Raw genomic sequence first — 13,512 nt, forward strand, 5'->3', positions numbered from 1 at the left:
ACAATTAGTCCAGTTTTGGCCTCGGTGCTGTTCATAAGGAAAACTCACCATCCCAGATATGGGTGTCTCCAACCGTAGTATCATTAGAGAATGAACCTCCATACGGACTGCTCCTCCAGTAAGGCACATCGCCTCCTAGCTCTTTTACAAGGTCAGGGAGCAGTCTTTCGTATATCTCCCGAGCCGGGAAGTTCGTGTGATCCCAAGGTCCTTTTTCATCGTCCATGTCAAGATCCCAGCCCCACCTTTCGGCTACCATATAATCCTCGTTGTTTCCAGCCCAAAGTGCCAAGCTGGCGTGGTGTCCCACGCGTGTCAATTGCTGGTCTACTTCATTTTTGACATTCTCCAGGAAGTCTGTTGAAGCCGGATAGTTGCCACAAGCAAACAAGAAATCTTGCCACACCAGGATTCCTTCTTGATCACAAATATCGTAGAAGTCGTTGGATTCAACGATTCCACCACCCCAGACTCGGATCACCGTTTGATTTCCACTCTTTGCGATTTTGAGCCAGTCGGAGTATCGCTTACGCGTCATCCGTGGCAGCATGAAATCACCCGGAATCCAGCATGAGCCTCCAGAGAAGATGCGAATGTTATTGATCTCGAAGACGAAGGATGTGCCAGGTTCACTTTTCAACGGATGTTGAAGTAGTCGGAGACGCCGAAGTCCGATCTTTCGGCTGGTGCTGTCGTGCCCAGGGAGTTGGACTGTGACAGTGTACAAGGGTTGCCCGCCGTAGCTGTGAGGATACCACAGCTGAGGGTTTTTAATGGTCAGACTAGCTTCAAACTTGGCTTCAAATGTCCTGGCAGTGTTCCTCTGAATCAGCGATCCATATGGTCCAAGAAGTTCGACTACAACTTGTTGGTCATCTGAGGGATAGTCTAGCACTCCCTTTACGTTGATGACGGCTGTCTTCAGATCATCTGCCACCGTTTGACGAATAATAGCTTTTTCAATTCTGCGCTCAAACACCTCAAGGTAGATTGGTTTCCAAGGTCCCGATGTATTCACTGCTGGACCCCAGTCCCATCCCTTGAAGCAAATTAGCCAGAACGTCTTCTCACGGAGATCTAATCACTATAGCATACCCAGTGATATTGTGCCTTCCTCAAAAACAGTCTTTCTGGGCCACCAAAATGCACGTCCGTTTCGTTGCCCTTATAACCAATGCGCCTCTTTTCCTCTCTAGAAAATGCAGGGGCAGCCCTGAATCGAAGTTCGAGCAAACTGTCGCCCTTGGCTTGCTGGATCAACGCTGTGACATCGACTCTATGCTGTACGTGCATGTTTTTACTAGCCAGGATATGTTCGCCGTTGAGAAATACATCAACGACGGTGTCCAAACCTTCAAAGACGAGTACGACATGGGCATTGGGGGATGGGAGTTCAACACGGGGGATACTGGATGTACGATAAGTCCAATCCGCATCGTTGACCCATAAGCATTCGATTTCGTGGTCGTCGATGTAAGGATCCGGGATAATCTTATGATGAAGCAGGTCGATATGTGCCACTGTTGGAAACTGAGCAACAGGCAAGAAAGAGGCAGCAGCTGAGTTGTTCAAAGAGCTGGCCTGCCTGAACTCCCAGCCTTTGTTGATTTCTATTCTTGTGAGCCGGCTCATTCTGCGAAGTCACTCTGCAGCTCTAACTCTAAGAATCTTCTGATATCATCCTAACATAAATGAAAACACTCTTATACTAGCACCGCGGCCGAGTAAGCTCCTAAAACGGCCCGACAACCGCAGCAGAAGACACTTGAGTGGTGCTGGGCATTCATACTGAGAATAATAGAACACGTGGGGTGGAGAGCTCGTCTTGATCAAAGCCAACAGCCATTCTCCAACTTACATGGATGATGCCGCAAATGGCCATACGTGATCTTGTGCCATGCCGATTGGTGAGTAGTTTAAGGTGGTAGTTGCGTGCGGGGAAGATGATGGACGGTCAGATTCAGGGGCTAGTGGCCAAGAGTCAGGCCCAAAGTGATCACTAACCGAAGCGCTAATTTCTCTCCGATAAACGGGACTACGGTTCACGTGCTCGTGTAAAGTTACAATGGGAATTAGCCGAATACAAGTGAAATATGCTGATCGTATGCTCAATCTTGGGCACCTTTGACAACGAAACCTGGCATATATAGTTGCGAGGCTTTTTGAGATATCAGAAGAGTAATACTCATTGCTACGGAGTTAACCCTTCGTGTCACTCGAGCACCACGGAGTATATCACACCCTTGCTCAGCCATCCCCAAAATGGCTGGAGTAGCTATTCTAGGAGCGGGCATCTTCGCCTCTGAAGGTTTGCGGCACTAACATTAGTAGCTGTTATCTAGTACTGACGTTGCTCATAGAGCACCTCCCCGCCCTTGTGTCAAACAAAGCAAACGTGAAAGCCATTTATTCCCGCTCAAAGGCCACTGCTTCGCCTCTCCTCGAGGAAGCACACCAGCTAGGGGTTTCAAATGTTGACCTTTACTCAGAAGATACGGCAAATCATACCCTGGATGATCTCTTGAAGCGAGATGACATCAAAGCTGTTGTGATTGTTCTTCCTATTCCTGTGCAGCCAGACATCATCCGCCGTTGTTTCGCAGCGGGCAAGCATGTGCTCTCTGAAAAGCCGATTGCAAAAGATGTCGAGACTGCACGCTTGCTCATAGAGGATTATAAAAGACACTATGCTAGAAAAGGGCTCATATTCAGTGTTGCCGAGCAATTTCGCTTCATGCATGAAATAGAGCTCGGACGAAAATGGGTTGTAGACGAGAAGGCAGTTGGGGACATCACTCAACTTCACCTCCGAATATGGCGCAATCAAGCACCTGGCGGAAAGTACTACGAGACGACCTGGAGGAAAGTACCAGAATATCAGGGCGGTTTCTTACTTGATGGTGGAGTCCATCATACCGCCGCGCTCCGTTATATCTCGGGCCAGGAGGTCGTTGAAACACATGGCCTTGCTCGACAAGTGGCTGCCCATCTACCACCTCTTGACACTGTGAATGCAGGTATACTATTGAGTGGCGGAGGCACCGGCACCATCTCCATGTCATTCGCGTCAACAAGGCGTGCGACAGAACTTACAATTATCGGAACTAAAGGCAGTTTCAATCTCACCGATGGGCCCGATGGATTTGTCTTGAGCTTGGAACTGCTGTCGGGAGAAAATCGAAGTGAAACTTTGAATAGTAAGGGTGTCGAGCTTGAAATACAAGCGTTTCTTGAAGCTGTAGATAGTGGAAAGGCCCAGCCTCGATCGGGTCCCGAGGAAGCATTGAACGATCTGGCAATCATTGAAAGTCTTTGTCAAGGCGGGGGCAGGGTCAAGTTATATTAAAATCTAATTAATAGACTATGTCTTCTTTCTCTATCATAATTGCAACGCATTCGAAGGCACAGATTTTCTTGTTTACAGTGATGAGTGAAGTAAAATCCCACCACGCTAAACACCTAATAATCTACACGTTAAACGCAAGCTAGAAATAATAGAAATTGACTCCTTTCTACCATTCTCTTCATCAAGATTTGATTAATCACATCTGAAATGGTGTCTTGGATGTATCACGTGAGATTTCGGGTAGGCTAATTTCATCACGAGACCCCGCAGCTAGTTTTCAACCTCTTCATGCCAATCGCATGATGAGATATGAGCAGTGTTAGCTGAACAATGGTTCATGTCCAAAATCAGAAGGATATGATGTTAGCTGGCGGATTTGAAGTTTGGTAGCGCTTGATACCATGGCTCCAACGCGAGAGGTTCATAGACGTGTTCGAACTGGTGAGTGCGCCACTTGTTGGATTCTGGGGTGATATTGGTTAATGCTCTGAGCTGACTCTCGTGTAGGATGGTAAGTCAGGCCCCTATTGACGCAACGTTGACTCCCTTGTGAATGAAGATTGAGAGGAAGTTTGGTTTTTAAGCAGAAGGGCAAGCTGATGAGCAAAGCATCACATGTCGGAAACGACATATGAAATGTACGTTCTAAACCGTTATCGGAAGATTGCATCAAGTTAGCTGATTGAAAAGGCGATGAGCGAAAGCCTCACTGTCGGCACTGTGAAATTGGAAGCCGCGAGTGTCGATATGATCCTACAGCGCGCTCCGATGGCAATGGAAGTAATGGCGGCTTCCAGTTTGATTCTAGTCATGTCTGGCTGGACACGCCATCAGAAGGTACGTTAACTGAGTCGTAGGTATATAATTAAGCTGAGTATCTCAGTCACCTTTGTCCATACGGTAGATGTGGGTGCTGAAGAGAACTTGTCGGGAGCCTCGAACGCCTCAACTCCAGTGCAATGTTCGCCCAGCGCAGAAACTAATCTGGTTGAAAGCCTACTTCTTGGTGGTAAGATGACCTCCTTACTTTGTGGATAGCAATACCTGATGCACGATGCAGTGCAGTCGCCCGGGGCTCTCATAAGCGAGGCTCTGATTAGGAATGGCTCTATCCAGCTATCAAACTCTACCCCATCTCGTGACGTTGTTGACTTTGCATCTCCTCATTCTACAGCGAGCGGTGCAAGTATAGACACGATTGTCGACCCTATCAAATCCCTTGTTCGCATGAGAACGTCTGGATCATCGATATACACACCAGGTCCCATACGGCCCCTGAATGATCCGCAGACGGCCAGCCTGCTCCAACATTATATCAATAACCTGGCTTGTTGGGTTCGTACCTATTCATTCATTTTGGCTGTACGAGCTAACGTCTGTACAGTTTGATGTGAATGATCCACACCGCCAATTCGAAACATTTGTACCATATTTAGCCCTGAGCTGTCCAATTCTACTTCATGCGGTGCTTGCACTCTCTGCGTGCCACCTGAGCCGACTTAATGGATCATACGACGAGTTTAGTGGTACTCAGTATCATGATTTGTGTGTTCAAGGTCTTATCCCGGCATTGGCAGATCCTTCTACTGCCCTAGACAATGTACTACCCATCTCCACCGTTGTGCTCAGGATGTATGAGATGATGTGTTACGAGACCGATCATCAGCGTCATCTGAAGGGTTGTTCGTCTCTCTTCAGACATAATCGAAAGAATATCGGATTTCGAGCACTCAAACGAACAGCATTTTGGACGTATTTCCGCGAAGAGATCATGGTAGCACTTGCCACAGGCAAGCCGACCACGATTCGCCCCAGTAATTGGAAAGCTGATATCACTTGGGGAGGCGACTTTGATTATGTGAAGACGGAACAGATGACAATGATGGTTGCTGAGGTTGTCGACTACTGCTTTGCTGAGGACTGTAACGAACCGAATGGCGACCCTAGCAAGTGGGACGAGCTACAGCGCGAAGTTGACACCTGGAAAGAGAAGTTGCCTGAATCTTTTCAACCCCTTTATGTGATGGAGGAGATAAAACCATTTCCTCGAATATCTTATCTATGCACGTGGCATGGTAAGCCTTTATGTGATTCTTCATAAATTCTTTATTCGCTTACCAGCCTTAGTCATTGCAATGCAGTTTTATCACTTGGTGAAAGTGCTTCTAGCTCTTCACAATCCGCACCCCATGCGTGGAATAGAGTTCCTGCATTTTGCAAGAGCTGTTGAGGTGATGGCGCCCAGCAAACAATATGTATATAATTCCTTCTGCTAACCTATATGAAGGCCGAGATCCTCAAACACACACTTCACTTATGCGGCATGACAAAAACCCTTGGGGATAGACACCCAGGAGTTCTAGTTAACTCGGTTCAGCCGCTTGTTATTTGTAAGAACAGTCGTCTGTTGCCCTTTCGGTAGCTAATAACTCACAGGTGGGCGTAGCTTGAAGAGAGTGGAGGAACAGACTGAACTTATTCGGATGCTACAAAGAATTGAAGAGGTGACATCCATCAGCACCTCACAAGGAATACAGTCATTGAAAGAGGAATGGGGGATGCATAATGACCCATGATGTACTCCATATTTTTTTAAACTTGTAAGGCTGTAGTCTATTACGTATAGCAGCTTGTCATAAATATGGCAAAGTACTTGCCTCAGGTAGTTACACCCAACTGGATGACCGGTCCTCATCCATTGCCGGTCCATCGGGCTATACGAGTGTCGTTTGCGTGTTCTAGCCGAGGAGGTGTCGGTTAGCGCGCATCGCGTAAATGTCAAATTCGAGCCATAGCCGAGCTATTTTTCTGTACATAACCCCCTGGTTATTGAAAATAGATGACTGATGTTGGATGTTAGGCGCGTAATGAATGCCGGTCATATGATCGTATGTGAGCCGAATATAGTACGATATTGGACTCTGGTAATCCTACCTTTGGATCGGGTTGTCTGTAGGCAGCTTCAAAAGATTGATATCAGCTCTAATATGGAGACAATACATGGTTATGAATCAGACGGAATATATATCAGGGGATTGGGTTTGCAGAAATTTGAGACTTTGATTACGGGAAAGCACTCCATAAAAGCTTAGCCAACATGACATTTGACCCTCTTATATTCACTGACGACTACCTTCGGGTACGTGCTGTCCCTACCTGCCATACGTCTACCTTCGTTTGGTGCCACGGCAAAGATCAACAGGGCGGGGATTGGCAGTTTATGGTCGAGCCGCTACGTACCCTTGGCCATTGCAATCATATTGCCTTCATTTTTCCTTACCTAGACTACAGCGAGAGTAGGGATGGCTTAACTATCTCCGAGAACGAAGCTCTCGTCCAGAAAATTGTCCATGAAGAGATCATCAAAGGCTGTCATCCAGACCGCATCGCTGTGGGCGGGTACAATGAAGGCCTCAATGTCGCTCTCCTAGCGACATTGGCAAGCAATGACGAGATCGGAGGAATCTTAGGAGTTACAGACGAGCTAAAACTGGATGAGAAGATCACTGGGCCTAGAAAGCCAGCGAATGCGAAGACTCCCGTCTTTATTGTTGATCGTTCTGGGGCACGCGAAAATCCTGGCGAGAAAGTGTTAGCATCTGTCGGTCAATCAGTGGGGGCTTTCGTTGACGGCAGTAAAAATGTTTCATCCAAGACAAATCCCGTCACCCAGGAGGTATGTTCCTAAACCGGTGCGCTAAGGTGTGATAATGGAGAATAATCTCTGACCACTGTATAGGAGATGGAAAGCTTGGATACCTTCATCCACAAGGTCTTGCCCGTTGACTTTGCCACGAAAGCCTAGATACATTGAGAAACTCATAGACAACAAATACTATCTCATGCCCGAATTTTCTGTTCCATGATATTTTGATGTGTTTTTATTGATCTATTTTCTATTCATTGTTACAACCAGTCTTGTTATTCACGAATGTGTGTATTATGAGTATGTAGGGTGTAGCTCCGTCTTAACCGCCAGAGTCGAAATCTCATACCTGCAGAAAAGCATGTAGGTTTTTTTTATATTTAACAAATGTTAAAGATCCGTATCCACTACAAACTTTCGTGTTACAGTACTGCTCCTATACACCCTTTCAACCCCTCTCTTCTGACCTGCAATTCCTTATGTATCACTCTCTCTCACACATCAATTACGTCTTTGCCCGCAACATCCGTGATGGTGCCATCCTGAGCCACACTGATATGCTTCTTCTCTAGACTGGCTTTGACCGGATTCTTGGAATTGAAAAGCTCTTCAATTTCCTCCAGACTCCATCCTCTTGTTTCTACAAAGAAGAAGTAAATGACAACAATGCCAAATGCATCCCAGACTACATAGAGGATGTAGTATTTCCAGCCAGAATTTGCAATAGCAATTGGTGGGACGTATGTATTCATGACCTTGACAGCATTGTTCATGAAGGCGAGATAGGCCATACCCTTGGCACGTGTATTGTATGCCAGAACTTCGACGGGATATAGAGATTGCATGGGCGTCTGTTCATGGAAAAAAGTATTAGCCTTGCAGGATGATAGACCAGTTCAGGTTAATAAGGGAAGACCAACCCATGCAAATGCAAACGTGATCAAGAAGATGTAGAGAAATGCGATTCCAGTCCCGCCAACAGCTGGTCTCCCTTTCTGTTCGGCTGTGCAGGCGGTGATAATGGCAATTGAGATTGTCATTCCCGCGCTCGAGGCCATCAGTAATTTACGGCGACCAAACTTGTGCATCACATTGAGACCGCAAAGTGCCGCGACTGCCATGACAGGCGTCTGAATTGCGTTGAGCAAGAGCTGCGTGGACACATCGGTAATGCCGACGGTTTTAACTGCATAGGAGATTAGCAGGTGAGATAAAATATACTATTGCCGCCTACCCATGAGTGGAAAGTAATAACTTGTCGGTGGCAGATCCAGTTCACCAAACCATGCGATGCAAGTAACAAGGAATGTACGGTAACGCGCTGCTCGTGTACTAAAGAGATCCCTGAAGTCCCACCAACGTTTGTCGGAACCGTCTAACTCAATAACTTCAATCATCTCCTGCAGCTCTAAATTAGCGACTAGAGCTTCTGGATCCCCATCGCCGTGGTATTTGATTAAAATAGCCTTTGCTTCGGCCTCACGTCCTTGACCAACATACCTATTTCAGTCAGAAAGAGATAATTATCAATGTTTGAAGGGGAGGATTTCGTACCATCTTGGACTTTCCGGAATGAACCAAATAGCGCACAGGATGATGGCCGACGGAAGACCTTGGATAGCAAGGGGAAGTCTCCATGGATAGGACAGAGTCGTCTTTGCATGGTTTAGTCCATATTCAAGCCAAGTTGAGATAATTGTTCCGAGGAAGAAACAAGCTTGATATCCACCAGTAAGCTGTGCTCGGTATTTGGGGTATGACATCTCAACCACATAGCTGGGCCCAGCAGTCTGAACCAGCACAGCACCAACACCAAGAATAAAGCGGCCGCCCATGAGCATCGACAAATTGGTGCCTGCCGTCTGAAGGATCGCACCAATAACACAGATTGCCGAGCCAAGAGCCATTCCTGCTCGGCGACCATATTTATCTGAACAGGGTCCAGCAAAGAGGGACCCTGCAATGTTGCCGATAACGTAAAGTGCTGCGACGAGGCCTTGATTATGTGTATTAATTCCGAAGTACTCGGTAAATTGAGGGATTGCGGAGAGACCTCCTATTTGTTGTCAGCCAGATGCTCACTGGGTAGTTCAGCCTTGTCTTGGCTAGGATTGGCATACCGAAAGTATTAGAGTCGAACCCATTTGTAGCAGAGCATAGATATCCAACAAAAATGCATCCATATAATTTTAGGAAGCTTCTCCTAAAGATACGTGGGTTTTCTCTCAGCAAAGCTGCTTGCATTCGAGACTCGGTCATGACACTATGTGTGGTGGGCTTGAGAGCACCATCATCGTGTCCCTCATCATGAACAACATGCTGTTGATCCATGGCTTTTGGAGTTGCCATACTGGATGAGGGTGAGTGGCAAGAAACGCCGTAACCTGCTGAAATTGACTGATGTGTCTTCGACAGGCCAAGTCAACTTTTAATGTTTGGCTTGATGATCTACATGGCGAGACGGCTGTATATATGTACTTCGTTGACGATGTACATGACCAGTCAAGAAGCATCTCATCATCTCCCCACAAACTCCTGCGAATATCCCCAGAGTTCCTGTCCCCATTTGGGGTTTCCCCGGAAGATCCTCCTGTGTGGTCCTTTCTCCACTTTCGTAGTCTGACCCTAATCTTTAGCGTTCTCGGCTGCAGCCCAAAACAGGTATTTGCCGAAGACAGGAGATCTTAGGCGACCACATGATTACGCGTTGAGCTACTACGCACTTTCATTTCAACAAGCCTTTTAATCTCTTACTTGATCATGCAACGGGAATTTATCATACGACAAGAGTCTCCTAATAGATCTTTCGCTCTAACAACCTCCGCCTCACAAGGCGGAAGTCATTGGCGGTAGATAGGAGACCCACGAGAGCGACCTCAAGCAAGGCTAAGCAAAGGTTATCAAATGTAACTCTGCTCGGGGCAGAATGTCTTTGATAGTCCGGCCATTCATAGAATTGAGCTAAGCCTCTGGAGCTATGACCCTTGAACTGGGCTGGCGGTCTAATTGACTATGGTTGCTCGTGTGACATGGGGAGTGATATGGACCGGGGAAAATAGTGTTTGGCAGTATCTGCCCCTTTATTTACTATAAGGAATATAATGCTAGAATAGTACTCTAGCATGCAGAACTTTACTGAGGAATCGAGTGTAAGTAAATAGTTTCATTGTAAGTCGGCGAGTTCAACCATAAGGCTGGAATATTACATCGAGTTCCGGTCCTCTTGATCTGACAAGCATGAATTCAGGTAAAATCATCAAGGAGATCAAATGTATGTGCCGGCTCCGGCTTTTTAAAGCGGCAAAGTCCCAAATACCCCTTCTGGGATTATTGGTGTTACTATCATTCCCAGTTCCCAGAAACAGGCTAAATCTCCCACCATAGTGTTCTCGCAAAAAAGACATAGGAATGCGAGCCAATCTCGGGCTGGATTAGAACCTAATTCGTATAAATTGGAGCATTTCTTGCCCTTTCATGATATTGTTCCAGGTTCCTCGAAGCTAGGCCTAGCCCAATAAACACCTCCTTAGCTCCTGACTGACGCACTAGTTCGCGCAGACGAAATCTCTGTCTTTATTATCACGAAAATGCGCTTTTCCGTTATTTTGGCATGTATGATCCCTCAAGTTGCAGCTGATTGTAGTCGAGAATTCCTGAAGAATGCAACTGATCAATATGTTGCTGCGCAAAGTGTCGGTCAAAGCCGGACTATTGCCGCGCTCGCTACCAGCAATGTGACATATACGGAGAACGCGAAAGCTGTGGAAATTGCGGCAAGCACTCTTTCTCAGGCCATCAAGATTGACTTCACGAGGAGCACTCATGACACTGTAGAGTGTGCCACTTTCACTGAAATTATCGCGGCGACCAATCCGCATCCATATGTCATTCACACGCGTATGGTCTTCACAAACGAGAAAGCGTCTTTGATTGAATCAATTGTTACAGATGAAGGAGACTGGTTATTCAACGCCACTGGAACCTTGACTTTAAATGCCCCCGAGACCTGGGACCTAATTCCCAAGGACAAGCAGGACAGTCGTGCTGTAATCAAAGCTGCAGGGGATGCCTACTTTGATCGATTTGGTAATGCAAGTGTAGCTCTTCCTTGGGGTCCACCTTGCTATAGGCTTGAAGGTGGACTTGCTGCACGTGGGACCATGGTAGGAGCAGACTGTGTGATGGATATGCCGAGCACCATTCATGTTCCTTATCGCCGATATGTGGTGGATGAGGAGATGGGAACAGTGGACATGTTTATTGGTTTCCCAGGCCTTGATAGATCTCAAGGTCAAGCTCCGATGCCCGACAGCCACTTCTTCAGAGTCGAGAATGGGAAGATCAGATACGTTCATACAGCATCTGCTTGTGTAGAGGCAGGCTGTGGCCTAAATGGCACGCTTGCGTTGTGATTGGGGAACAAACACGCAGTGAATGCGACGTATTTGTACATAGCGGATATCAAAGGCGATTGACATTTCCCATCGGGATCAGATCAAGCAACAACGGCAGGATTCAAAGTCCTGGAATTAGCTTCAATAGCTAAGTAAAAAGTAGTTAAATTCAGCTCTGGTGTATATATCTGCAATTACCTCAAGGTTGAACTTGAAATACAATGCTATTTATTGCCGTTTTTTAGCTCTCTTGCTGGAGGGTGTTCTTGGCGACTAGGTACGCCCCTGCAAGAACCACCAATTGCCGGGCGCTCTGATGCGGATCCGGCACTGGTACAACGTCTTGCGCTCACGCCTAATTTCGTATCCCGATCACCTCCTTATTTAGGATAGTGTTCCCGTACCAAGCAAGCCGCACATAAAGTACAACTACCGACATGTAGCTGTTTTGGGCATGTGGTATATTTCAGCATTTCTTGGCTACGACGTCGTCACATTCATAAGGCAACTCACGAATGGAACAATATGGCCTCCTGCTAGTTCAAGCTAGATCTTGATTCTTCATGCCTCAGAATCCCCCTCAGATTACAAAGAAAATTCATTCATTTCAATATAAAGGAACGTACTCAACTGTGAAGAAATGATCTTTCTGTTTCTAGTTTTGAGCAACACAGTCTGGCTCGAAGATAACCAGCCGTAAATACCGTTTATTTGCATCACAAGAGAACTTGATTGTCTGTTACGATGCGGATCTCCCCAGTGTTGTTAATCTCTTCTGCCGTTGTCCATGGATTGTCTATTGGAAGAAGAGAGGCAGAGGAGAAATCTTTTGTAATTGAATTCGGGCCAGGGGAGACACAAGTCGTCTCTGAAGCAGAGAAATGGGCATTGAAAGCTGTACGTGATCTCTGATTCTTAGATCGAAATTCGTTGCTAAGGTTGTATAGGAAGGTAAACATTTCTTTGATATCACTGATTACAGTGAGCTTTCTTCGATCACCGCAAACCTTCAAGAGCGAGCCACTGTGACCTACCCATCATCTATGGGGCAGACCACGGCAGTTAAGGCACTTCTACCCAAGTTGAATAAGACAACTATCCAGAGCAAGTTACAGACATTCTCCAACTTCTATAATCGATACTATAAGTCGAGCTATGGAAAGCAGTCCTCTGAGTGGCTTCTTTCTGAAGTTCAGAGCATCATCACTGCCAGTGGCGCAAAAAACGTCACTGTCAAGGCATTTGCACACTCGTGGGGACAGAGTAGCGTGATTGCCACAATTCCAGGGAAGTCAGCAAAGACAATTGTGGTTGGAGCGCATCAAGATTCCATCAACCTCAACAACCCATCAAGTGGCAAAGCGCCAGGGGCAGGTGCGTTGATACTCATCAAGCTCCTCTAATTAATCATTGACCCCCAATCAGATGACGATGGCTCAGGCTCGATGACTATTCTTGAAGCTTTCCGCGTAGTTCTTACAGATTCGCGAGTGTCATCTAGCCAGGCTACCAACACTCTAGAGTTTCACTGGTACTCGGCCGAAGAGGGAGGACTTCTTGGTAGCCAAGCAATCTTCCAACAATACGCCAAGGATGGACGGGATGTCAAGGCAATGCTCCAACAAGATATGACTGGATACGTTCAAGGCACTCTTGACCACGGTAACACTATTCGTTGTCGCCGCTGTTTTGTTTCAGTTAACTAATGTGGTTGGACAGGTCGTAAAGAATCCGTCGGCGTGATCACTGACTATGTGGACACCGGTCTCACAAATTTTATCAAGCTTGTCATCAATGCTGTAAGTGGTACTAGGAGTCTTCGATTGAATCAGTATGAAGTGCTGATAAGTATAACAGTACTGTGGAATTCCATATGTGGAGACTAAATGCGGGTATGCCTGTTCTGACCACGCATCGGCTTCTAAGGCTGGTTATCCATCAGCATTCGTGATCGAAGCTGCGTTTGAAGATACCAGTGACTATATTCACAGCACTCAGGATACGATAAGTACGGTAAATTTTGATCATGTACTAGAGCATGCAAAGATGACGACTGGATTTGCATACGAACTCGCTTTCGCGTCATTGTAGTCGATCATAGAGGGATTTGCCACGGCTATGCAAAT

At 46.5% G+C, this 13,512-nt stretch overlaps 1 protein-coding gene across 1 annotated transcript; it reads left to right on the forward strand.

Annotated features, from left to right (window-relative positions):
* Window positions 1-12,429: 12,429 nt before the first annotated feature.
* On the forward strand, window positions 12,430-13,353 carry UCRPA7_3249 (putative leucine aminopeptidase 2 protein; the record flags this gene model as incomplete). Its single annotated transcript, XM_007915823.1, has 5 exons — window positions 12,430-12,760; window positions 12,812-13,048; window positions 13,106-13,185; window positions 13,244-13,278; window positions 13,329-13,353. 5 exons carry the CDS (start codon window positions 12,430-12,432, stop codon window positions 13,351-13,353), a joined length of 708 nt encoding a protein of 235 aa, XP_007914014.1.
* Window positions 13,354-13,512: the final 159 nt, after the last annotated feature.

This window comes from Phaeoacremonium minimum (assembly GCF_000392275.1).
Source record: "Phaeoacremonium minimum UCRPA7 unplaced genomic scaffold PA7_03_scaffold_265, whole genome shotgun sequence".
Lineage (NCBI taxonomy): Eukaryota > Fungi > Ascomycota > Sordariomycetes > Togniniales > Togniniaceae > Phaeoacremonium > Phaeoacremonium minimum.